General features: G+C 45.5%; 1 protein-coding gene and 1 long non-coding RNA gene across 7 annotated transcripts in view; both read left to right on the plus strand.

Annotated features, from left to right (window-relative positions):
- Positions 1-26982, plus strand: part of LOC144328429 (uncharacterized) — a 253965-nt gene that overhangs the window by 79287 nt on the left and 147696 nt on the right. The window lies entirely within an intron of this gene.
- The window catches only part of GNAO1 (G protein subunit alpha o1), a 170798-nt gene that overhangs the window by 65704 nt on the left and 78112 nt on the right, over positions 1-26982 (plus strand). For all 6 annotated transcript variants that reach the window (XM_028739517.2, XM_077931756.1, XM_077931757.1 and 3 more), the window contains exon 3: positions 1982-2123. In XM_028739517.2, the coding sequence (XP_028595350.1) occupies positions 1982-2123 (142 nt within the window). The remainder of the gene's footprint in view (positions 1-1981; positions 2124-26982) is intronic.

The following is a 26982-nucleotide window of genomic DNA, read 5'->3' on the forward strand; positions in this document are numbered from 1 at the left end:
TGATGGTGGAGGTAGAACAGTAGCCATTGATAGCCTTGACCTCCCTGAATTTGTCTTTTGAAGGCATCCAAGATTCATTTGTTTGATTTGTTATTGGGAAGAAGGAACAGCTATCCAAGATGCCATGGTGTTCTGAATATAGTTAGCAGAACTCTGCTTTCTAGCTATGTGAATGGATGTGTATTTTATTTTATCTAGGCATAGAGACATTTCTATCCCATCCTTTTAGTGCATATGCTAGGAGTGGGGAACTTTAAGCTCTGGGCCCAAATACAGCCTTCCAGTCTCTCTGTCTGACCCTTGGGGCTCATCCAAAGCTACACTCCTTGTCCTCCTGCTCTGTGCATTCTTGAGCTGTTGCAGTGTTCACGGTCTCTGCGCCTCCCCCTTTAAAAAAACCAAAACCCATCTTGTACACAGTTTTATTTGCTTTGCTTAATTCCCTCCAGAGTTTCTGCAGGCCCAGGCACCACCTGCTGTTTGTGCCAACATGTGATTGCCATCTGCAGTGTGTTTGCTTATTCCCATAAATGAAAATTGCTGATGAGTTGTCGTGGTGCAGGTTCTTGTCCTCTTGTTATTTTGTGGCATGCCTATTCCCAGTAGCCAGGCTGAGCTTCACCTGAGCAAGACTGGCTGGTTTATTTTGAAAGTGAAGGAACAGGTTCGGTTTGGGGTGCCTGCACAGTCAGGCTTGGGTAACCTGTTCCTTCAAAAGGGCAGAGGGGGAGATACTGAGACATTGGCGTATTGTCATTGTGTTCTGCCTAGAGGACTGAAAATGCCCCCTAATGTTGCCGCCATCACCACAAGCTGCAAAGAAGGGCAACAAGTCTGCCTCAGTTACCACTGGTTGCATTCATATTCTGCCTTCACTTTTCATTCATTCATGCATTTTATTTGTATGCCTCTTTGTATGTTGGAGGCAGTATGCTCCTGTATATCACTCAGGTGGGAGAGTGCTGTTGTACTAACATCCTGCTTATAGGTTTCCCATCAGATCTGGTTGGTCACTGTAAGACCAGGATGGAGGACCATATGGGCCTTTGGCCTACTCCAACAGGACTTTGCTTTTGTTCTTATGTTCCTGTAGTGACTTCATGGCAGAAGTAAGGCTCTCTTGTCTCACAGTTCATGCTCTGAGAGTCTGGCTACACTTTATGCAAAGGGGTGGGGATATTGCTGAACTCCAATTCCCATCATCCTCAGCAAGCATGACCAATGATCAGGATACTGGGCATTGTAGTTGAGTATCATTGGAGGGGGCACATGTTCCTCACCCCTTCTTGACACATGAAACGAAGCCACATATAAACCAGGCTTTGAGTGTTGTGAATTCAGAAGAATCCCTCAGAGATGAGTAGAGGGGACCACAGAGCTGCTGATTGTTTATCTGTGCTCATTATCTCTCTCCTTTAGCTGCTAATTTCCCCTAAGGGTTGGGATGGGGGAGCAGGGACAATTAGCAGCTACGGAGAGATCAGATGAGCATTGATAAACAACAGAAGGAAGAATGTGGCCAGCAGCTCTGACATCCCCACCAGCTTTCCATGACCATCTACAGGGGTCAGAACCCAAGGAGAGTCTACTGGATCAGGCCAGAGGCCCATCTAATCCAGCACCCTGGTCTCAAAGTGGCCAACCAGATGCCTGTGGGACACTGGCAAGCGGGATTGGAGCACAGGAGCTCTTTCCACTCCTTTGGTTTCCAGCAACTGGCATTCTGAAGCCTTGGAAGCAGAAGATAGCCATCGTGGCTAATAGCCATCAACGGCCTTCTCTTCCAAGAATGCTTCAGAATTTTCAGTAGCCAGAGCCAGGCTTATATGGAGCCAGTTGTCACACAATGCAAGCAATGTCCATTGTCTGGCTCTTAACACTATGCAGAAACTTGTGGATTGGTTTGGGAATAACTTCCTTGTAAATGAAGCACTATTTCAGACTTTTACAAGCTCATTTGTTTCCTTCCCCTCTCCCAAAGGATCATCCACGAAGATGGCTTCTCTGGTGAAGATGTGAAGCAGTACAAGCCTGTGGTCTATAGCAACACTATCCAGTCACTGGCAGCCATTGTCCGTGCAATGGACACTTTGGGCGTGGAATATGGAGACAAGGAGAGAAGGGTAAGTGAGAACCCAGGAACAAGTGATTTGCAGTGGGCTGGTTTGTTGGTTGGTTGGTTGGTTGGTTGGTTGGTTGGTTGGTTGGTTGGTTGGTTGGTTTCATAGAATTTATGCTCAGCTTGTTTGTCTAAAAACCCTCAAAGTGGTTTACAAAGAGACTAAAACAGTAACATCAGCAAAAAAGCCACAAAGCGACTCTACAAATCATTCAAAACACAAAAACAGCAAAACTGAAAACAGATTGAAACATGCATCCACATTCTACACATCTGGTTAGACTTGCTCAAACAAAAATGATTTTAGCAGGTGCTGAAAAGAACACAGTGAAGGCACCTGCTTGAGGTCAATAGGCAGGGAGTTCCAGAGTGTAGGGGCTGCCACACTAAAAGACTGATATCTTACAAATACAGAACATTTTTTATGTGGCACCTGTAAAAGTGACACTTCCACAGATTGAAGTGGTCAAGCAGGCATATATGTGGAGTAAGACAATCTCATAAGTAAGCTGGTCTCAATTTATAAGTTGCAACAATAAATAGATTATCAGCAATGACAGGAACATGAAAAAAACCCACCAACTTGTACACATACATTTTTAATATGTTTTTAATTGTTTATCACTTGTTGTTCGCTGGCCTGGGCTCCTTTGGGAGGAAAGGCAGGATATAAATTTAAGTAATTAATATCTCATAAGCCTATAGGATGTAAACTGCAATGTTCCAGTTGCACATGCAAGCTGATTCTGGAACTAATTTGCACATTTTGCACAGCCATGCTCATTGTCTCTCCACCAGCAGGTATACAACTGCTGAATTAGAAACTATTATTTCGGGTGCTATTGCAGTATGAAAAGTCTTGCTGCCTGGGTAGAATGTGTTATGGAACGCTAAGTGATTTTTGAAAGATAAGCTCATTCTGCAATAACACCGTTTTTCAAACTGGTATTCCCCACCTGTTTTGGAGCAAGGCAAGTGGGGGGGGCACCAGGTTGGAGACAGCTGCACAATAAGGCTGACTATTAATGGCATAAAAAAATGAGTGGCAGGTAGCAAAAGATCAGGATTGCTGTTTTTCTCCCTGGACGATATCATTCGGGGTGCGCAGTCAAATGACTCTCCATTTTGCAAGAAAACACTCTGCACATGAATCTTATTCAAGCACCTGCCCTCATGCAGTTACAGTTGCACAAGAGCAGGCCAGCATTTGCTAGCCCCCCACCCCACCCCATCCTCACTCAGCCCCACTGTCCTCAATGGGTTGGTAGGGGAACATCTGACGTGAGAAAGGCTAGACTGAGACTTGGCCATCCAGATGCCAAAATTGCGAAACTGCACAACTTTTTTCCCGTTGTTGTTATTTATTAGGGTTGGCAAACCTGTTTGTTTTGGTGTTTTGCTGCAAATATCAGGACTATGTAACCATTGTGGTTAAAGCAAGGAGGCTTCTTTTTCTGTTTTTGTTTATATGATATGTCAGTGGCATTATATATTTGGATGTTGATTTTCCACCCAGGAGCAAAAGGCTGTGTATATTTATCTTCCCCACCCTTTACAACAGCCCTGTGAGGTGGGCCAGGCTAAGTTAGTACATGTATGTAGGCAGCAGCTTTTGTCAATATAGTTTTGGGGTGGGGTGGGTGTTAATGCAAGGCTTGCAATCTGAATGCAATGTAGAAGGCCCAGGAAATCCTGCTGGCATCCCTGATGATGCCATTGCAGTGGTCCCTGGCCATCTCCTGTCTCCAATAGCCAACATCGGGTGCGAAAGAAGGATGCAGAGGAGCAACACTGGTGATCATGCCAGTTTGGGGTAGGATGGGGCATCTCCTGGCACTCCTCCCACAGTGGCCCTCTGGCATGTCTAGCTGCTGACCAAGGTACCACTTTCACAATCCTGTGAGCGCGAAACTCCTTGTTTTTGGTGTTCTTACAAAGCCACGCTTTTCCCCATAGAAAACAAAGCAGCTCTTGCTTACTTTAAGCGCATTGTTTCTTTTGCACCAGAGGCTAGCAGTCTGCTCTGGGTGCAGGTGCATATTGGGAGGTCTAAAAAACAGTCATGGACACCATGGAAATAACCTAAGAAAAACTAGTGAGGCTCAGAACCCCTCCCAAACACGTAAAGTGCCTACACCATTTCCCGAAATAAATTTTAAAAATAAAAATGCAGTTCCCATAACAACCAAGCCCTTTGACCCTAAATTAGAATAATGACCTGCAATAACTCAGGATGTAGATTTGAAGTTGTCTATGGCAGATCATCCCATCATAGAGTTTTTAGAACACAGTTAGATAACTGGCTTTGCCACCCTTCCCAAGCTGCCATTGTGCGCCTGGTTCCAGTTGCTGGACCTCAGGGTCTTTATTTTAAAAAACAAGGTAGAGCCCACAAACCAGGTGTCTTCCCATGCCTACTGTAGAGAATGATAATCACCTGAAGCATAAGGACTGTCTTTGAACTGTGGCATTGAGGTGCCTAAGTTAGGGGAGCAAACTTGTTCTGAATAGTCCATGGACTCAGCTAGACTGGTAAAGAAAAACTGATTTATATGCATTGTATGTGCGATATAACATTGTGCCACCAGATGGCGACATGGAGTCCCGCTTTTCTCTACCTGTTTTCCCTGTTTAAATTTACAACGCTTTAATCTGAAGCACTTCTTTGATGTATCTAGATCCAGCCCATGTGACTCTTAGTTCTGCTCTGGTAGACTGTCTAGCTGAGCTGCATGGTGATTTCCCATGTCAAACGGCTTGGCTGCATCCCTTCATTACTGGAGCTTATTTAGTTGAGAGTTTGTTCCTGGAAACACCAGCAGTTTTCTATCTCCTGGTCAGCTCTTTCCATATCATTCTGCTGCGGTGCAGGGTTGTGTTGCAAAACCAATTCCCTGCACTCTGTGGTGGGATTTTGAGCTATGCGCATGCACATCAATCACTTGATTTTTCACAGATCAGTAGCTCAGTGGGAATGACTCACAGCTGAATGTGTGAACAGATGCAAGAGCTTTGTAGGCTGGAGTCGACATGAGAAGTTATGATGAACTGTGGCATTAGATCTGCCTTGGCTTATTCCTGTCATATACAGACCTGCACTTAATGTGACCGTTATCAAGTGCTGAACGTGGAGGCTTGTGAATTGGCTTCCCAATGGTTATGGTGTTGAAATATATGGACTGGGGGGGCGGGGTCAGAAGGAAAGATGGGTCTCTTAATACTCTGCTGGTGGTGAAGACTTCAGTGAAGAAGCTCCTCACAGTACCTTTCTTTGTTGTGGAAATTGCACATAGTAGATATGGGAACTTCACCAATGGAGGATAGAAAGGGTGCACAAGGCAGAAGGAGGGAGGGAGGGAGGGAGGGAGGGAGGGAGGAAGAGTTGTGCTCATGTTGCTTTTTGAACTTCTATCCTGCCTGCTCCCATATCTTGCAGCTCATGGTTGCTGCTCCTTTCCAGGCCCAGTTCCAGACGCTCGCATTTGGACTGGGAACTGCAGGTGGGGAGAATGGCTCTTGCGCTCAGGTCCTGCTGGCAGGCCTGTGTTTAAATAGGATAGTGGACTAGATGGGTCTTTGGTCTGATCCCATGGACAGGCTCTTGATATGTTGTTAGGTGCATCCGCTCAGCTCCCACTCATTTTCCTATTGCAAGCTAGGGAGGATCAGGGGAGGAAAGCACCATCGGGCAGGAGCTGTACTTTTCGTGTATTCCTTTTACTGTTCAAGGAAGATTATCCGGCATGAAATGAAGTTCAATACACATTATGTAGCATAAAAGGAGAAGTTCATGCAGCCCTGTAAAATGCAAATGGGTCAAGGGAAAATTCCTCTGGCGTTCCATGTCATAATCAAGTGGATTATTGTCATTCTTTAGCGAAACCTGAGTTCTAAGGCCAGCCACCTAAATAAAAGAGAGAGAGAAAGACAAAGAGAAGGGGGGGGTGAATGAGCAGCACTTTAGGTCTGAGGACTTGTAGAAATTGGAAATTGATTTTCAAGCTATTTCCAAATGGGAGTGAAGAATGCTGGGCAATGCCTTTGGACTGCCTTCATGTTCATTATGGCTTTCCAAGTATGTCAGTTCTCAAATGAAACAAATAATTTACTAAGCATAATGCAGCTTTATTTTCTAGCCTGAGGGACGTTGCTGTGCCCATCATGATCTCTTCCCCTTTGTTCGTTATTCGGGAGGCTTTTTCTAAGGGGCATTTCACCATTTGCCCCATGGCCAGCTGTCCGTTCTGTGCTCTGCCATCCCCTTTGTTGATTGCTGCCTCGACTGCTCATGATTGGTTGCGCAATTCCTTTTCTTGCCATCCATTAGCTGGCTGCGATGGGGGTTTCGCCAAGTGGCATGGCCCTCATTCTCCTCTCTTGTATACGTTCCCAAGAGTTCAGAAGCAAACGAATCTTCCCTTGATGCAGAGGGATCCGTCCCCCATGCCTCTGTCCCAATGGGCCCTGGAGGTGAGGCCTGCTCAAAATGGAGGATCTGGCGCAGCAAAAGCTGGGTGGCACCAAGTGACCAGCCACACAGGATGATGGAAGTCCCCCAGGACCAGCTCCAGTCACACTGCATAGCAAGCAACCCCCTCAGCCCCAAGCCCCACATGAGCAGATAGTCCCTTCATGTAAGTTAGGTAATTTTAGACTCTGGGCTAATGGTGTTACTGGGGTGGCTCTGTAGGTGGCAATGTGGCTACTTCATTTGCTTCACAATGTGACAAGCCCACTCTGCTGTGTTTGAGGTCCTTCATCATCATTCTCTGTGAATGGGATGGACTTCTACCCAAAAGCCCCACCCTGAAAGGCCCACTTTGATTAAAATGTGGAAGGGTTACTGAAGAGTTGATAGAATGGCGACACAGGCCACATCTCCGACTCATGAGACATCAGTTGGGCCATACGGGAGATGCAACTTGATTTTGTTGCTGCTCAGGGAGTGCACCTCATAACCTTTGGATGGCAAATGTTCTAAAATGGGAGGACATTAGGGTCAAAATGACTGCAGTCCAGCTGTTGCATCGGCTAGCTGGTACACAATAATACCGGAATCAATCATGTTTAATGCACACTGGATTATGTAAACAGCCAAATAGGGCTTTGATATTAATTGATGGGAGAGAGAAATCTTCCAGAGTAGACATTCAAATGGTAGCTTTGCCAGATTCTGTTAAGCTATTTGGAGGCAATAGTGTGGCTCAAATTAGTAGTTGGGGTTGTTAGGATGAATTTCATGGAAGAAGCACTGAATGTGTCCTTGAATGTTATTTTTCTTACGAATTTTCTTACGATTTTTTTTTCTTTTTAAAAAAGCAAGTTTCTAGACCTTATGGTGGTAAAGTTCTTCTTGAAAGTTCCTGGGCAATACCAACTCAAATGCCTGAAGTATGAGAGCACACTGAACAAATCTTTCGGAACCTGGAGTTCCTTGCTGCTATTGAAATAAAATAGGAAATAGGAAAAGTTATAAAAAAGAAAATACATTGTGTGTGAGAGAGAGGGGGGGGGGAGAGAAATCATGCATGATATATGCCAACTTGGTAAGGTAAAGGTAAAGGGACCCCTGACCATTAGGTCCTGTCGTGGCCGACTCTGGGGTTGCGGCGCTCATCTCGCTTTATTGGCCGAGGGAGCCGGCGTACAGCTTCCGGGTCATGTGGCCAGCATGACTAAGCCGCTTCTGGCGAACCAGAGCAGCACACGGAAACACCGTTTACCTTCCCGCTCAGAGTGGTACCTATTTATCTACTTGCACATTGACTTTGACGTGCTTTCAAACTGCTAGGTGGGCAGGAGCTGGGACCAAGCAACGGGAGCTCACCCAGTCGCGGAGCTTCGAACCGCCGACCTTCTGATCGGCAAGTCCTAGGCTCTGTGGTTTAACCCACAGCGCCACCCGCGTCCCCAACTTGGTACATTTTGTAATAGTTGCAGCTTTTCCTGGTTTTAGGTTTTCATAGAATCACGGAATTATATAAATATAAAGGGACCCCATGGGTCATCTAGTCCAACCCCCTGCAATGCAGGAATCTAACTAAAGCACCCATGACAGATGGCCATCCAACCTCTGCTTAAAAACCTCCATTGAAGGAGAGTCTGCCACCTTCTGAGGTAGTCCATTCCTTCATCAAACAGCTTTTACTGTCAGAAAGTTCTTCCTAATGTTTAGTTGGAATCTCCTTTCTTGTTTGAATCTGCTACCACCCCCCAGAAACATAACTATTTAGGTTCCTGTGAATAGTCAACATTTGTTGCATAGAATGTGGGGAGAATTCTGAGAGAGTTATAGTTTGCTAAGGTTTCTGAGAGTTGTTGAGAGACCTGGAGTGGCTTAACAGTCAATCCCTCTTCCCAGGAAACTCTGGAAATTGTAGTTCTGTGAGGGGAATAGGGGTCTCCTAGCACCTTTAACAAACTACAGCTCCCATAATTCCTTGAGGGGAGGCATGACTGTTTAAAGTGGTATTATAGCATTTTCAATGTACAGTTTGAATGTGGCCTAGTTCCCACACACTAGTTCCCTAGTGTGCGCACGCTCAGAGGATGACCTCCAAACCATCCTAAATATCTTCGCAAAAGCTTACAAGAAGCTTGGCCTGTCGCTCAACATCCAAAAAAACCAAAGTGCTGCACCAACAAGTACAAAATAACCCCTCTGCAGCGCCACAAATCCAACTCAATGGTATAACATTGGAAAATGTTGATCACTTCTCCTACCTAGGCAGTTACCTTTCCACAAGGGTCAACATTGATGCCGAAATCCAGCATCGCCTGAGCTCTCCTGATTGAAGTGCAGAGTGTTTGAGGACTGGGACATTCGCAGGGAAACCAAAATGCTTGTTTACAAAGCTATTGAAGGACCAACCTTGCTATATGCTTGTGAAACATGGACCACTTATAAATGCCATCTCCAACTCCTTGAAAGATTCCATCAACGATGTCTCCAAAAAAAATTGCACATCACTTGGGAAGATAGGTGAACTAATATCAGTGTACTGGAAGAAGCAAAGATCACCAGTGTTGAAGCAATGATTCTTCAACATCAACTTCGTTGGACTGGTCATGTTGTGCGGATGCCTGATTTTCGTCTTCCAAAGCAACTACTCTATTCTGAACTTAAAAATGGAAAGTGTAATGCTGGTGGTCAACAAAAGAGGTTTAAAGACTGTCTCATTTCTAGCATATCCAAGTGGCAAGTGGTGGGAATACTCCTGCCTGACACCTGGAGAGTTGCTGCCACAAAGCCTTATTTAGGCACAGGGGAGAATTTTGATTCAGCTTTCAAGTAAAGGTGAACCTGACTAATCTTCACTCCCTGATACAGTATGCCAGCAGTAACACAGCCATCCCTTGAAATTCGCATTTATCCAAATTTTGCATAGCGATTCGCAGGCCAGGCAATGCGTACAAGTATCGTGTGCGTGAAAATTGGATAAGTTAGTGAACATAACCCTAAAACAAGCATTGCATTGGGAGAAATTGTTATGCAATTATATCTTATGAGGAACAGTTGAGGGAGCTGCATATGTTTAGCCTGGGGGGGGGGAAAGGAGACTGAGAGGAGATATGACAGCAAGCTTGTTTTCTGCTGCTCCGGAGGGTAGGACACAAACCAATGGCTTCAAATGACAAGAAAGAAGATTCCAGCTAAACATCAGGAAGAACTTTCTGACAGTAAGAGCTGTTCGACAGTGGAACCGACTCCCTCGGGAGATAGTGGACTCGCCTTCCTTGCAGGATTTTAAGCAGAGGTTGGATGGCCACCTGTCATGGATGATCTACTAGAGATGCCTGCATCATAGAGGGGTTGGAATAGGTGACCCTTGAGGTTCCTTCCAACTCTACAATTCTGTGGTTCTCTGTAGATCTGCCCTCTGTAGCTCTGAGGATTCTACAGCGGAGTCCAGCTTCTTGCCTGAATTCCACAAAGTGGTCCAGGTGGGATCGAGAGCAGTCGGCCTGTGAACCCTTGAGGGCTTCCCACTCTGCCGCCACCCCTGTTTGGGAAGGCCTGGTGGAGGCAGAGGGACGTGGAGCCGTGTGTCTGTACTTGTCTGTGTGGCTCTCCTGAAAATGTAACCAGAGTGCAGACCAGTATGGTGTTTTTGAAGTCTGCTCTACATCCTGGTCATGTAGCTTCTGTCGTCATGACAGCATCTCTAATCCTCACTTAGAAGTAATCATTTAAGCCCGCTTCCTTGATTCTCTTTGAACCTGGAGCTGCCTTTATCAGGGTGAGAAGAAAGAAAGGAGCTATCAGCAGCGTAAAATATGAAGCTGGACTGGGCCAGGATACGGCCGACCTTCTCTCTCTAGCCACCTTTGAGTGTGGCAAGATCGAGACATCGAGGGGTGGAGGTCCACTAATTAAACTGCAAAGGGAAAAAAGCTCTTTGTCAAACAATTCCCCCCCCCAAGCAAAGCCTTCCACATTATTTTGTGTTTAGTTCCCTTCCATTTCTAGCCCACTTTTGTTCCCACTGTGAAACACAAGGTGTCATAGATGGTTTACAAGAAGTATTAAAATTATCTGTGAAAAGAGTTTAAAAGCAAGCACTTAAAACATTTGAAGGAAAATCAAAATTAACAAAGATTCAAACATGTTGACATCTACATGTTTGCCTAAAGAAAAAAAATGTTTTAAGCAGAAGCCGAAAAAGGTTCCCTGGAGACTCCTGCCAGATGTCAACAGGCAGGGAGTTCCGAAGTGTAGGTGTAGCCGCATTTAAAAAAAATCTATTTCATGTAAGTGCAGACCAGTAAGCACACCAGTTCTTCCATGGAGAGGGAAGCCTTTCGCAACTCAAGGGGCCACATTCAATGGTGGGCATGGCCAGAAGGAAAACTAAGTGTGGTCTGAAACAAAAGTGGGCAGAGCAACAGGTGGGACTTCAGTCATTGTGTAGTAAGCTACTTTCCAGTCCTGCAAGAGCCAGAGGTCTCTGCACAAGCGAGAGGCATTGCTGCAGCTCATGTGCATGTTCCTACCAGGCAAAATCACACCAGGAGGATGCAGAGCTGAGTTTGAGAGACCCTGAGGACTGCATTTGGCCCCCAAGCTTGAGGTCCTCCACTCCTGATTTTCATCCTCCACCTGGTCTGCTCCACACTCCCATCAGCCTTCCTAGGATCCATACCTATGTTTCCTGCATGATTGTGACCTTACTTCACCTAAGCAGCAGCAGCAACTGCTCCAGCCCAGTCCAGTCCTGCCGTTCCACTTACCAACGTGAGTCCTTACCAAAGTGAGTCTTCTCACTTCTTTTGGTTCCCGGGGGGCGCTTTCCTCTTTCTGGGAGTTGGGTGGACTGCTCCAGGCTGCTCCAGCCTTTGGGGAGGGGCCGTAGCTCAGTGCTAAAGCTCCCGATTTGCATGCAGGAGGTCACAGCTTCAATCTCCAGCATCTTTGGGGTTGGGCTGGGAATGTCTGCTGCCAGTCAATGCTTGACAACACTGAGCTAAATGGAGCAGTGGCCTGACTCTGGGAAAAATAGCTTCCTATGCTGCTAACCTTTGGGCAACAGAGACATAGGAAGGCTTTGCTGCCTGTTGAGTTAGCCACAGGAGGGAGACTGCTGGGATTCCAGAAAGCGCACTTCCCCATGTGCACAGCCGGAACATGCCACCAAATTCAGAGCCAATCAGGTCTGCAGGAGGCAGCAAGCACATTGCTGTTGCCTAGCAACTCTTGTTCATTTCTTCCCTGGGCAAGAGTAGAATCATCTCCACCACCTCCTCACGCACCTGAGGAATGAGCCGCTCTAGTCTCCGGCAATACAAAAAGTGTCTAGTGATGATACGGCCAGGTTAGGCACATTGAAATCAGCGTGCTTAAATGCACCTAAATCTGTGCTGGAGATTGAGCTATGAATTTGATTAACCTTGCCTTTAGCATGGACTAAAATAGTAGCCTTCAGTAGCCTTAGTCAGGAACCAGTTTCTCTCAGCCTCAGCACCTGGGATCCTGACCCTACCTTGCAAGGTTGTTGTACAGATTTCTGAAATTATATATGTAGAGTGCTGTAAACACTTGAAGCTTCTTTCTAGGGCTGCATTCATACAGCACATTGTTCTGTTTTCCCAACAGAATCTCGTGAACTCTTCGTGCTCATTCCTGCATTAATTGCTATGCATTTGCAACCCCATTAACCCAAACAACTGTGGGGTGAATTTGGGGGTGATCTTCTGACATACAGTTCTTTCTTGCTGTGGGGGAATAGAAGCACATGTCGCAGTGAATCTGGTGGCATACATAAGTGTCACACTGCGCCCACTGATGTACATGATACTTAGCGCCACATGGTGGTGCATCAATTCAAAATGCAACAGAAAAAAGGAAACAGGGACATTATAACCAAGAGAACTTGCACAAGAATTCCCACATCTGAATGCACCCTAGATGTTTATTATTGTATTTTATAAAAAGGTCCAGAGAGGTAGCCATGTCAGTCTCTTGTGGCAAAAAAAAAACAATTAAAAGAATCTCGCTGCACCTTAAGGACCAACTCATTTATTGTTGTGAAAGCTTTCGTGGACCCAAACCTGCTTTCTCAGATGTGTCTCCTTTCTTAACAGTCAAGGCAGAAGCAATGGCAGGAACGCCTGTCTTCTGGGGGCTGGGTGCCATCTCCTGCCTGCTGTACTAACCAAGAGAGCTTGGTCGTGCATGTGCTCAGATGTCAGTGAGGAGACTGCTAACTCCCTCCCCTTCTGAATCTGCGGTGGGCTTAGCCCAGCACATCTGCATAACTGGTGGACAAACAGTCCAGATGGTTCCATTTGAAATTATTATTTTAATTTCAATTTACCAGGAAGGATGTTTTGAGGGATTACTAATGGGAAAGTGGTCATGTGTCCATCAGCACATGCAGAGTGACAGACTCGATATTCAGGGGGGACAGGGACCTGCCTAGCACCTGTTTGGTGTTCTTTGATCATCATGAATTGTGCATCTCCACCAGTTCCAAAAATAAGAAAGCCTTGCTCTCAACCACCCACCTAGATGGGATAAATAATGAGGTCTCTTCAGGGGCATCTCCCAGCTAATGGATTAGCATTTCCTTTGCTTCTGGTGACCTCCCCACCCTCCTTGGCTCAGGCCATGTTCTGTCTGTAAATGACTAACTTTCCATCATGATCATAGCTCTGCCCTGGATCCCCTTTTGCACCAGGTGCAGCATTCCACTTAGGAAGCGGTGTGGGAGCACAGCCGCACAGATGTGAAGAGAGTATTCCATGCTGATCGCATAAGTACCCAGTTCATGTCAAGCCAGGTTTATTTAGATACCCCAGGAATGGGGGACCTCAGACGCAAGGGCGAAGAGAGGCCCTCCTAGCCTTTCTGTCTGCTCCTTGGAATGGTCCCCAAACAACACTCCTCACTTGACCCTTCTTTGCTCCCTGAGTGCTTTTGCCTGACTGGAATGTGTCCTGAACCCTGATAACGCCTCTTGCTTCTCCTGGTGGAGGATACACATGGGTGTGTGATTGTGTGTGGAAACTAGCCTACTGTATAAAGGTAACATTTACCTTTGTTTCTCTGCCCATTTTTCCTCTGGCTCCTCCCACCACTGGCATGTGACCCTCTGAATAGAATGTGGCTGTCCTTGGGTTGAAAAAGGTTTTCCACTCCTGATATACCTTTTATTTGTGATTACTGTGCTCAAAGTGGGTTTGAATGCAGCACTATCATCATCAAGTTTGAAATAAGTTCATCCCAACAGAGATGCTAGCTGACCCAGACCTTGCAATCATCATCTGAGGCCGTTCTTCATTTGTCTCCTCTGCAAGAGGTCCGGAGGGCAGTAGCACGAGAACAGGCCTTTTCTGTGGTGGCTCCCCACTTGTAGGGATGCTCTCCCCAGAAGAGCTTGTCTTTGCTACATATCTTTAGGTGTTAGGTGAAAGCATTCCTCTTCTCCCAGGCCTTTGGCTCTTTAAGCACTCTATGGTCTTTTAAATATGTTTGTAGGAGTGGGGAATTATTGGTTTGTAATGATAATCATAATTTAGTCCATCTGGCTGGTTTTCCCCAGACACTCTGGGCGGCTCCCAACAGAATATTAAAAACATGATAAAACATCAAACATTAAAAACTTCCCTAAACAGGGTTGCCTTCAGATGTCTTCTAAAAGTCATATAATTGTTTAATTCTTTGACATCTGATGGGAGGGCGTTCCACAGGGCAGGCGCCACCACCGAGAAGGCCTCTGCCTGGTTCCCTGTAACCTCACTTCTCGCAGGGAGGGAGCTGCCAGAAGGCTCTCAGTGCTGGACCTCAGTGTCCAGGCTGAACAATGGGGGTGGAGATGTTATATATTTTGTGTTCTCATTTTGCATTTTTATGTTGTGATCGTCAGATGAAGGGCAGTATACAAATTTAATAAAAATAATAAGAGCTGCAGCTGCCCCTGGGCCAAGGTTGCATTGCACTCCCTTGCCATACCTGTAGGCCTCTGCTCCACCAAGGTAGTGATGAGATCAACAACGTATCAGACTTTTGGGAGGGAAGGAAGGCATGGCTTGGAGCTTTGCTGAGGCCTTGCTCTGAGGCATCCCTGCAGGGTGGCCACTGGTGCATTGCCAATATTAATAATAATAATAATAATAATAATAATAATAATTTAAATAAATAATAATAATTTAAAAAGAACAACATAGCAGTCTTTGTCAATGTTAGCGGCCACCTTTGGTCTGAGATTTCCATTCTAGGCAGCCTGATGCCCACCAGCTTCTTTGAACTATAACTCCCATCAGCCCCAAACACCACAGTCTCCACACACGTAGAAGACACCAGGTTGGGGAAGGCTGATCTTACGCAGTCATTGCCTCCTCTTCGACTTGGCAAGCAAGGGGTTTGCAACAGCAGGAGGGGGAGAAGAGGTGCGGGGCTTGAAGGAAAATGGATTCACAAGGATTCCTAGGAGAATATGCTTTGCTTCTTGGTTTTAAGTTCTCAGCTATTTCCACTTGCATAAACGCTGGCAGCTTTTCTGAGTGTGCTTCCTATATTAAAACACAGCCGCTGCCACAGGGAGATTGTGAGGCAGAACAAAAGAGACCTAGAAGGGATATTGAGAAGCTTGTGACACTAACACAGGATTAATGATGAGGGGACTGTAGTGTTCACTGTTTGCTCCTTCAAAGATAGCAGCAGCTTCTGATGCACCCAGGGGAGAATAAAGGCCAAGGGACATAAAGCATCAGCCACGTGAGAAGGTGCAGCAGAAAGCTGGAAAGAAGATGTAGGGGGCAAATAAGTTCGTTCTAAGAAACTAAATTATTGAGATGGGTTTTTTTATTGGGGAAAAATTATTGGGAATTACCTTTGCAGCATATGATACGATACGATACGATACGATACAATACAATACAATACAATACAATACAATACAATACAATACAATACAATACAATACAATACAATATCTTTATTGTCATTGTCCCATACAGAACAATGAAATTGAAAAATCTACATAAGACATTCAAAAACCCCTAAAAACTCTGAAACCCCATTTTAAGTTACAACATACTCCTATAGAGACTCCTTAAACTGCGTTTAAGACCAGAATTGCATTTGGGTAGAAACTGTTTCTGAGGCGGCTAGTCCTAGTCTTTATAACCCTGTACCTTCTTCCAGAAGGCAGAAGCTGAAAGAGATCATTTCCGGGGTGTGCACCTAGAGGAAGTGATGTCACTGAACTAAATAATTCCCCAGTTTGGAATATAAATTTAGAATTTATATTTACCAAGTGTATTGGCATTCAGAACCAGGCCATTTTCTTCTTCAACTCAGGTTGTAACCCGCACAACTCTTTTCTCACTTGTCCTCTAAAGACCAGCAACTGTGGGAGCCACACAGGGACAGGGAAGAGATTGACTTGGCATTTAAGGCTGAACCTGCCTAATTCACCGTATGCGAACTGATATGCAACCAGTTCTCTGAATGTTGTAATGCAGTTAATGCTATGGGGAAGAAATGCATATTGCAGGTAGTATGTGCATAAAAATGCATGAATTTGTGAGAATAATATTGAAATGCCTTGTATTAGGGAACGTTGCTTTGTAAAAATATGTGTATGAGGCAAAATTGCATGCCAGCATGCATATTAGGAGAATTTTGCACTAAGTTACTGATGATTTTTTTAAATAGTGAACTGGTGTGGAATTGTAGAGAACTGAACCTAAGATTGGAAAAATGAGAGAGGAACCAAAATTGACATGTTCGCCTATCCCTAGTGATGGCAAAGGGGGGGGGAATCTCTCTTACTCCCCAAACTGCACACTGCTGCAGCAATATCCATGGAGCCATGGAGAACACTGGGAAATAGCTTTCTGGGGCACCTGAGCTCTAGCAGATGCCATAGGAAAATTATACTTCCCTCAGTCCCTAATGTTAAAAATGCTGTTAAAGCTGCATTTTAAGGGCTCTCTCTCCATACCCTTCCCTACCCGTGGCCACCACTGCCAACGCAGCCATAGCAATAGACAATTTCACTGCTGCAGCAGCAGCCAAGGAAAGTGGTTTGGGGCCTTCTGAGTGTGCAGCAAAATTCATATGAGGGGTGCAGGCCCCATTAGACTCCTGATGACTGAACTACAAGTTGAACAAACCCTGAATTTGGCTCCAAATCAACCATTGTATTTTCAGTTAATATTTGTGCAATACCTTGCTTTGCCAAGCCCAGCTCGTAATTGAATTGATCGTAACTCATTTGGATATGGCCTTACTTGGAGAAGAGAGTTCCTGTAAGCTGGTCATCTTGGTAGCCAGGGGCCAAAACATTATGCTAAGCACACTCTTTGTTATTTCAAAAAGTGCTGTTTGTTCTTTTACTGTTTCAGGCAACCTTTTGCATAGTTCTGTCAGTAAATAATGTAATTGCTTCAAAAATCTCAGTTGACTGGTGGCTGTTTGGAGTCCACCAGTATTTGTGTCGCACCTATTTGTCTTGGTGGAAGAGAAAGGGAACAGCTGCTGCAGTACGAATCTGGAAATGGTGGCAGTCGCAGCCCGCAAGGTTGAGGGCTACTCGCTAGGGCAGGGAGCGTAGCACAGTGCTGGGTTGGTGGCAACAGGCACATCTGTGCATGCACATGACATGTGCTGCCCCACCCTCCTTGCCTCCCCGCCCCATCCCAGTCCCGGCAGTTGAGTGACAGTTGCCGCTGCCTGGAGAAGCAGAGAGCTCTTGCCCCATAGCACCCATCTTTGCCTCTCTGCTCAGAACAATTTTGAATTGATCCCCAGGGACCCCATGGTGAGCCAGTTAGTCTCATTCTGCTTCCAGATAATCGCAGGCTGCCCAGCCATTTGCATCGAAAGACATTTCATGTAGGAAGAGCTGTCACTTCCCCCTGTGTGGACAAACATTTTAAAATAGTTGCTGAGTCATCCTGCTGAGTCATCCAAATTTCTGGACACACTTGCCATTTCAAAATGTCTTCTGCGCTACTGAAGGGGACTTTGGTGCAAGTTTCCACCCTTCGCCTCTGCAACCCATGACTTTTAAGTGAATCGCTGGGACTTCCACATGGATCTAAGAATGCCTTTTCTGTGTCATGCTTTTCGGGTGGTGGGGCTTTGACTTGGGGGTTTTCTTTTATTTAACTCTCGGATAAAGCCAGCGAGGTATGGAGATGATAATTTTAGCATGCACTATTCTGCCCCCTGGAAATGTGACGGTTCACTTTCATGCTCCTCCTGTGACTCATCAGTGTGTTTGTCGATTTGTCTGCTGTGCAGGTTAGCCTCCTAATAAGGGAACAGATGCGTCTGAATCCTGCTGGCTGTTTTAGCATTCTGGAGAAGGGAGTGGACTCTCGTCTGTTAGACAGGCACAGAGGAACATAGGGAGACACCTTCCACCAAATCAGACTGTTGGTTCATTTATATATATATATATATATATATAGAGAGAGAGAGAGAGAGAGAGAGAGAGAGAAAGGTAAAGGGACCCCTGACCATTTGGTCCAGTCGTGACCGACTCTGGGGTTGCGGCGCTCATCTCGGTTTATTGGCCGAGGGAGCTGGCGTACAGCTTCCGGGTCATGTGGCCAGCATGACTAAGCCGCTTCTGGCAAATCAGAGCAGCACACGGAAACGCCGTTTACCTTCCCGCCAGAGCGGTACCTATTTATCTACTTGCACTTTGACGTGCTTTCGAACTGCTAGGTGGGCAGGAGCTGGGACCGAGCAACGGGAGCTCACCCCATCGCAGGGATTTGAACCGCCAACCTTCTGACCGGCAAGTCCTAGGCTCTGTGGCTTAACCCACAGCGCCACCTGCATCCCTATATATATTTCATCCTACGTTTTGCTCCAGAGTGCTATAGGTGACACACGTGGTTCTCTCCCTCCTCATTTAGTCCCCACCCTAATCCTGTGAGATAGGTTAGGCTGAGGGGCAGCGACTGGCCCAGACACACCCAGTGAGCTCCATGGCCGAGTGGGGGATTTGAACCCTGGTCTACCAGCTCCTAGCCTGACACTCTAACAACTGCACCACATTGGCTTGGTATTGCCTTCACTGACTGTCCCTGGGCCAGATAGAGAGGGCTTGAGGACCACATGTAGACCTGGGGTGACCCATTTCCTTCTCTACTCTGTCATCATGATGTGGGTGAGATACTTTCTGATGCAGAGGCAGCTATTTTATTTGTATTGCTTTGTCCATTCGTTGAAGTTAATAGGCGGAAAAAGTTTTACAATAGGTCTGGGAATGGTGTAAACTTGGACATGAGTATGTTTCCCCTTGATGGGCCACATCTTGTGGGACAATGGCTCATTGTAGTCATTCTTTTGGGGCGTTGTCATGGCATATCTGTTTGCAGTAGTGCCCCCGCCAAATCCTATTGGCCCTCATCCTGTTGGATCTTAGATAGGATCCGGTACAAAATGTGGCATCGCTTATAAATATTGTTACTTATTTTCCTGGCTGGCCAGAGTTACCATCTCTGCCAGATTCTTAAAAAGCTACAGATCTCAGGAATCTTTGGGGGCAAAGCCCATAATCTGTGAAGGACGCATGGTATAATAGTAATAGTAATTATTATTCTTATTTATTTATTTATTTATTTATTTATATATATCCCGCCCATCTGGTATGACTTCTCCCCCCATTCCCTCTCTATACCCAGGAGGGGTGAGGGGAAGAGCCCAGGCTGTTTTCTAAAAGGGAATCGTTTGCAGTGCAGCAACGTTTAACCTGGTGGCTAAGAAACCAAACTGACAAAATATCCTGTGGAGTTGACTCAACCTGTCAACAGGGCCACATCACTTCCTTTGATAGGCGTCCCCTAAAGGGCTCTACGGAGGATCTTCCTTGCATCCCATAGTTCTTGCAACTTCAGCAGCCACTGCACGCAACCACTGTGGGCAATGCGGCACTTGAAAAAACGAAAACTTGAAGCATTGAAACCTTTGCAGGAGCTGACACAAGGAGCTCATTAAAGCCATGGCTGATCTCATCTATTTCTCAAGGGGTTAAACCCTCAAATCATTGTGCTTTTTCTGCAGCCGTCTTAATTCCTCTGGGCCTCTGGTGGTGTTGCATCTTGCAAGTTCGGCTTAATTGCTGCTGCTGCTGCTGCAGTAGCAGTAGTTAGCTCCATCTCCTTCCAAAGACAAGAAAACAAAAATAAATTCCACATCCATTGTGGAAGCTACATTCCAAGGAGTGGCTCTTCAGCCCGAATGCTGAGCTGGGGAGGCCCCCAACGAAAGGTTGCATGAGAAGATGCTAACCACTCCATGTTATTCCATTCTCTCTCTCCTGCCCAGGGTTTCCTTCTACTTCATTCCTCAACTACCCATCAGCATTTTTGTCATTGGGCGTGGTTGCATCCTGCTTTTCTTCCACAATCGAACCCCAGATGCTGTACAGGGTGTCCCATGTAGGTATCCCATCGGGGCAAAACTAAGCAAAACAAAATCACTTGGTTATTGACCAGGATCCTGACATCCTGTTGGCTCTGGCTCCAGTTTAATTCTGGTTAGATTTTTGGACAATTCATCAACTGCAACATTTCTTCAAAAGAGATATAGATAGAAATCAACAGGGGAATAACAAGAACCAGGAGGCTCTGTAATACTCCAGAACTTGGGGTTAGCCAATGAAACTGAATGTTGCAAAATTCAGGGAAGGCAAAAAGGAAGTGTTTCTTCACACTGTTGAGCTGTGGGATTTGCTGCCACAAGGTGTAGAGTTGCTACCAACAGGCAACTTTAAAAGGGGGTTAGGCAGTATGACAGACAAGGTATCAGTGGCTACTAAGCATGATGACTGCGTACTACCTCCACTGTATACTACCATCGTACCTCGGAAGTCGAATGGAATCGGTTCCGGAAGTCTGTTGGACTTCCAAAACATTCAGAACCTCCTGCAGCCAATCAGAACCTATGGAACCCACGTCGGACATTCGGGTTCCGAAGAATGTTTGTGTCAGGGAACTGACATCAGAACGAGAGGCGAAGGGGAGGCTCCCAGATGATGCTGGCGAAGGACCCAGCAGCAGGGGGAGAAGCAGCTCAGTAGAGGGGGAAGCCAATCAGCGCAACACCAGGGATAAAGGGGGGCAGATGGGGGAATCGGAGAGAGGGCTCCGGGACTCTTCACTGGACATCAGTGAGGAGAGCACAGGTCCTCCGCTACCCACGCCCTCCCTGCGCAGAAGACTCCCGCGCAGTGAGAGGAGGAGGAGACTGGGCGTCAAACAGCTTTTATGTTGGAAGAGGTTTAAGAAACGCCCACTGACGGATTCTGCTAGTGACTGAGGCAGCCACGACGAGAAGGGCTGTGCAGTCAGAAAGGTTTAACAAGGCAATTTAGCCTAGAGAGGCAGCAGTTTACGCACGAGTAACTCATACCCATTACAGTTTGCAAACCAGAACACTCACTTCTGAGTTTGTGGTGTTCGGGAGCCAAAATATTTGAGTCGCAAGGCATTCGACTTCCGAGGTACAACTGTACCTCTAAATGCCAACCACTTGGGAACAACCACAGGGGAGCCTGTTGCTCCTATGTCCTGCTTGGGGGATATATGGCATACCTTGATTGGGGATACCTTCCTTGGGGGATATATGGCATACCCCCCCCCCCATTCTAATGGAGGCCGAACATTCAGAAGGACATAAGAGTTCTGCTGGAGCAGGCAAAAGCTCATCCAGTCCAGCGTCCTGTTCACACAGTGGCTAATGAGATGCCTGTCAGAAGCCCACAAGCAGAAACTGAGCCCAACCGTGCTCTCCCCACCTGTGATTTCCAGCACTTAGTATTCAGAGGCATATTGTTGTTGTTTAGTCATTTAGTCGTGTCCGACTCTTCGTGACCCCATGGACCAGAGCACGCCAGGCACCTCTGTCCTCCACTACCTCCCGCAGTTTGGTCAAACTCATGCTGGTAACCTCAAAAACACTATCCAACCATCTCGTCCTTCTCCTTGTGCCCTCCATCTTTCCCAGCATCAGTGTCTTCTCCAGGGAGTCTTCTCTTCTCATGAGGTGGCCAAAGTGTTGGAGCCTCAGCTTCACGATCTGTCCTTCCAGTGAGCACTCAGGGCTGATTTCCTTAAGAATGGATGCGTTTGATCTTCTTGCAGTCCATGGGACTCTCAAGAGTCTTCTCCAGCACCAGAATTCAAAAGCATCAATTCTTTGGCGATCAGCCTTCTTTATGGTCCAGCTCTCACTTCCATACATCACTGACCGCCTTATCCTCCATGAATTTGTCTTACCGTTTTTTAAACCCACCCAAGTTGCTAGCCATCACTACATCATTTGGGAGGGAATTTCATAGTTACATGATGTGGGAAGAAATGCTTCCTTTTCTCTGTCCTGAATTCAAAGGATGCTTTGACATATCCCCAAAGGAACCAGACTCGTGCCCCCCCCCTTTAGTGTGGCTACGTCTCTTTAGAGAACCGTCGGGAGAATAGTGAACCCTGATTAAAGCTGGCCATCCCCAAAGGGGGCAAGCCCTGAGAGGCCCTTTTCCTCACTTAAGAAAAATGATCTCAAGAAGGACCGTCTCAGTCCCATTAAGGACCTTGAATGTGTTTCAGATGAAGTGTCTCCGCAGCTTTTGACGCAGAGGCACTAAAGAGGACATCATCATCATACATGCCGTTCCCTGAAAGTTCATTCTGTGCAGAGAGAGAGAGGCGCCTTATTCTGCCTAAGTGATATACCTTCCACCAGAGCTAGCTGGAGCCAAGGACACTGCTGAGAGAGAGAAAGAGGGAGAGAGAGCATCGCTCTATCAAAAGCATGTTATTGCCAGAGGTGGCTGCTTGAAAAAAATGTGAGAATTTGCTGCCCAGGCAGGTAGCCTGTAACCGGGCAGATCTCAGGCCATGGGATATGGAAGCAACCCACCTGTATGTGCAGGCATTGGGTCCCAAATTCTCCTTGCTGTCAGAAACTTGCAAGTGCCACAGTGACCCCTGGTGGGTGAGAACTGTCATGGCTTGCTGCTGCTGCCCTGGCAAGTCGCACCACCCTCTCTAGGAAAGGACTGCCCCCATATTAAGGAAGCCATACTAATGGTCCATATCTAGTAGCCCCACATTGTCAACTGTGGTTGGCACCAGTTCGCCTACTGCAGAGAGCTTGTTAACCGAGGGACCTTGTACAAACAATTCATGAAGTTACCTCGCTTCTCAATTAGAAGGGCCCTGTTGGATCAGGCCAGTAGCCTATCTAGCCAACGTCCGGCTCTCACAGTAGTTCCCCCAGGAATGGTTCTGCCCTGTCCTGCCCCCTATAACATGGGTGTAATAATGATGGGTTTTATTTGCATTGGCATGAACAGAAAAATATATATCTTTTCTTGGATTCTGCCACTTCTGGCTGTGGATTGCAGGAGATTGTGTAAATAATAATAATAATAATAACCCTATACACAGAAAAATGGGCTAGCAAGGGGGAGGATTCAAGCTGTATTGCTAAATCCACTTACTACTGAGCACTGAAGTAGATGACCTGCAAAGCCCTTTGCAACTCTTTGTGTTTCTAAACTTCCAAGCAGACATAAGGAGGGTTGTGCTATACACACCATGACTTCTCCCTGGTGTGCTTACTATTCTTTGTGCTGAAGAAGCATTCAAGTGTGAAGCCTTTTGCTCCAGACCGAAGTGGACACACACAAAAAACACCATTGACACTTGATATTTTGCCTTCAAGTATAACCTTCTGTGTGAAATTGACGTACTAGATAACTTAGTTCTGACCAAACTGCGGGAGGCAGTGGAAGACAGGAGTGCCTGGCGTGCTCTGGTCCATGGGGTCACGAAGAGTCGGACACGACTAAACGACTAAACAACAACAACAACAGATAACTTAGTGTTGATGTCTTCAGTGTATTAATATCTTATAAACTTTGTTCTTTATCCATCACATACAGCAGGGAAAGTGGCATGTTTTTTGAGAGAGAATGACAGGAGGGGTTTCTGTGTGTGTGTGTGTGTGTGTGTGTGTCTGTGTCTGTGTGTGTGTGTTTGAAGGTTTGGTTATCTTTCTGCAACTGAAGTGTGTGAGTTATTTGGGGGGGGGTCTCTGCAGCACAGAGAAAGAGTTGCTATCAGAATCCCCCTGCTGCCTTGAATAAATACCCATTCCAAAGGTTGTTTAAAAAAAACACACACACAACCCAAAAATATTGTTTAAAAAAAAAGTGTTGGCAATGATGCTTTGCTTCCCCCTGGAGCCTGTGGTATGAAAGCAAGTGACCGGCAACAACTTGAGCAGAGGTTACCCTCCAGATATCAGATAAACAAATCCATATGATCCCCTTTCCCTGTCAAGGAATGTTATAATCACAGTAACACCCCAACTATCTCTTTCCTTGCTACCAATATTAGGAAATGCTTTGAGTAGCACTGAATGCCTTCTGTGAATGGGAGCAGAGTGGCCCTAACAAAGCCATGCTGGCTCATTCTCAATGCAGGCCTGACCATTGGAAATCAGCCTCTCTCAGGGACTGGAAGGTCTCAGATTAAGAGAAGAAAGGGAGGAATTTCTCTGCAAGTTTCCAATCACATGGCAGCCATTTTCAGAAATTATCTCTTGGGGAGTCGGCAGGAGACGGGCCGAGTGGCAGGATTTCCAGGGCAACTTCTGCAGGGCCTCATCTCAGGATAAGGCAGCCAGGCACTGGAAACGAGCAGAGCTTTTTGGACTAGCAAGTTGACTTGACAAAGTGCCTTCCTACAAAAGACAACACACATCCTACATAAATGACTGAATACCACCATGAGCCTGCCATGGATCATGTGTTACTTCTTAGATCCTATCCAATTTGAAAAAAGCAAATAGTCATCCAAGGTGCTTGGTGTTCAGGTTTCCTAACGTGCAGGTCTGCAGAGACAAGGCTGGGTTTCACCATAGAATAGGACCACACATCCTTGTCAGACTCCTTTATCTTGTCTGTGTGGAGGAGAGTGCCCATACATCAGCGATGCAGTTGGGTAATTTTAGACTCTAGACTCAATGATCTTACAGGGATACCCCTCTTTGTATGGTGATGTGCATTACTCTATGTACTTCTAAATATTTTAAGTAAGGTGGCTACGTGTCACCAAAAAAGAGAGGACAACAGTGGGTACAGTTAGTCAGACTGGACAGCCCTTCAAGTAGAGAACCCCTTTAAGTACAGAAATGTCACTTTAAGGTCCTGCAAATAGAGGACTGTTCCCTGTAAAGGCTCTCAGTGGCTACTCGCCTTTACATGCACTGTTGGAGGCAGCTGCTGAATACCAGCCACTGGAAATTGCAGGTGCAGAAAGCATTGTTGCACTCAGATGTGGGCTTCCCACTGAGATATCAAGTTGGCCACTGTGAGAACAGGATGCTGGACTTGATCAAGCGTTGACACATGGTGACCCTGGTAATAAGGCAGCCTTTCTGCATCGGGGAGACCTCCTGCTCCATCTAGAGTGTCTGCCCCCAAGTCCTGATGGCACCATTGCCATCCTTACAGCTATGTGGGGCCAGGCTCTGCATTCATCAAGAGTACATGCCAATGGTCCCAAACATAAATATCTACAGAGACAGAGGACACCCCTGTCTTGTACTTCTCTCCAAACCAAACCTATTCAAAAGAATTCCATTTGCTCTTACCTGTGATTTAGGAAGGAGTTAAAAAATGTTTTTGCTAATTCCTGATGAAATCCCATTTTTTTCCAAAGTACCAAACATAAACTGCCAATATGCTTTGTCAAATGCCATTATATAACCATTTAAGGCCTTTCTCTTGGTTACCAATCTTAGGTGATGAGCTCTATCCAATGTTGAATGAAATCCTCTTGCTCCAAATGCACAATTGTTTATATTCCTGCCTGAGCTCCAGCAGCCAAACTCGCTGTTATTATTTTAACATCTACATTAGCTAGAGATTGAGTTATAATCTGCACAGTTAGGATGGTTTTTGCCAGACCTAGGTGTATTAGAAATATATTGAAGTTGACAGGGTACCTAATTCAAAGGCCTTTTGATAAGCACACAAGTTTAGGAGCCAAAATTCTTAAATATGTCTTGTACCATTCTGCAGAATAATTGTCTGGCCCTGGCACTTTCCTGGTCTTCATTTGTGAATATCGTTCTGAATCTCTTCCATCTGTAATGGTTTTCAAAGAACTTCCTTCTGCTGCATGTTGAGCTGTGGGAGAACCAACTGTGAGAAAAGGGATTAAAAAGCATAGCCCAAAAGGATCATTATTTTTCCTATACAATTCAGAACCATACTTCTAAAACTCTGAATTTATTTCTTTTGGTGTTGTGTATACCGTATTGTGTTCTCTTGTAATCAGTGGAATATAATTCTTACTTTGTTTTTGTTTTAAACAAAAAAAAACACCAAATCTTCCCTGGTCTCTCATCTTTTTCTCAGTACCTCTCTCTCTCTCTCTCTCTCTCTCTCTCTCTCTCACACACACACACACACACACACACACACACACACACAAAATGCAAATCCAGCTTCAGCAGAAATTATTCAACTCATACTTAGCAAGTTGCAAGCTTTGACAAAGATCTGGGGAAGGGGAATAATTGTATTAATTGGGTATGAATTGGTATTGTTATAATTTGGCTATTATTGGAATAATATTGGAAAACTAATAAATTCCAATAATAGCCAAATTTGGCAAGAGAAAAAAGATCTGGGGAAGGGCTTGCTGCAATTTGACTCAAATAAGACTTCACTGGTTTCTCTAAGTTTTCTTCTTTCTAAACTCTAACTCATTTCTTATGGGAAGCATATTATACAATCCAGCCTCGAATATAGGCTTTACATGCTTCCTATTCAACAGCTCATGAAGAATTGGTACCCTCATTACTTTCAAAATATTCCAGAAGTTCAGACCCCCTTCTGTGTTTTAACATTTCCATCATTCAAAAGTGCAATATGTAAGCACCAAGAGCCAGAAGTTTTAACCACATTGGATGACTGCATGGTAAGAGACATTGGAGCATAATCTGAAATAGCACTTGTATCTAGATGGCATGCTGCTACATATTGAAGCAGGGGAGAAGAAATCAAAAAGTAATCTAACTAGAAGCAATTTTAGTGTACTGATGAAAAAACTGTAATCATGTGGATGTAGGGTGCTGTAGGTGCCAAACATTCATCAATTCAAATTCAGACAGGTATACTTTAAGCATTGGACTTGCTGAAGATTGGATTTTGCAGGGGGCGGGGAGTATTCCTATCTAAAATTGGTTCAAGAATATCATAAAATCTACCCTCTTTACTACCTGATCATAAGTCATATCAGTCTAATAGCTCAAAAACACATGAAATGTTGTAGGAGAATCAAATTTTGGTTCATAAATGTTCACTACAGTAATTACAGTGGTACCT

The sequence above is a fragment of the Podarcis muralis genome, chromosome 7 (assembly GCF_964188315.1).
Source record: "Podarcis muralis chromosome 7, rPodMur119.hap1.1, whole genome shotgun sequence".
Classification (NCBI taxonomy): domain Eukaryota; kingdom Metazoa; phylum Chordata; class Lepidosauria; order Squamata; family Lacertidae; genus Podarcis; species Podarcis muralis.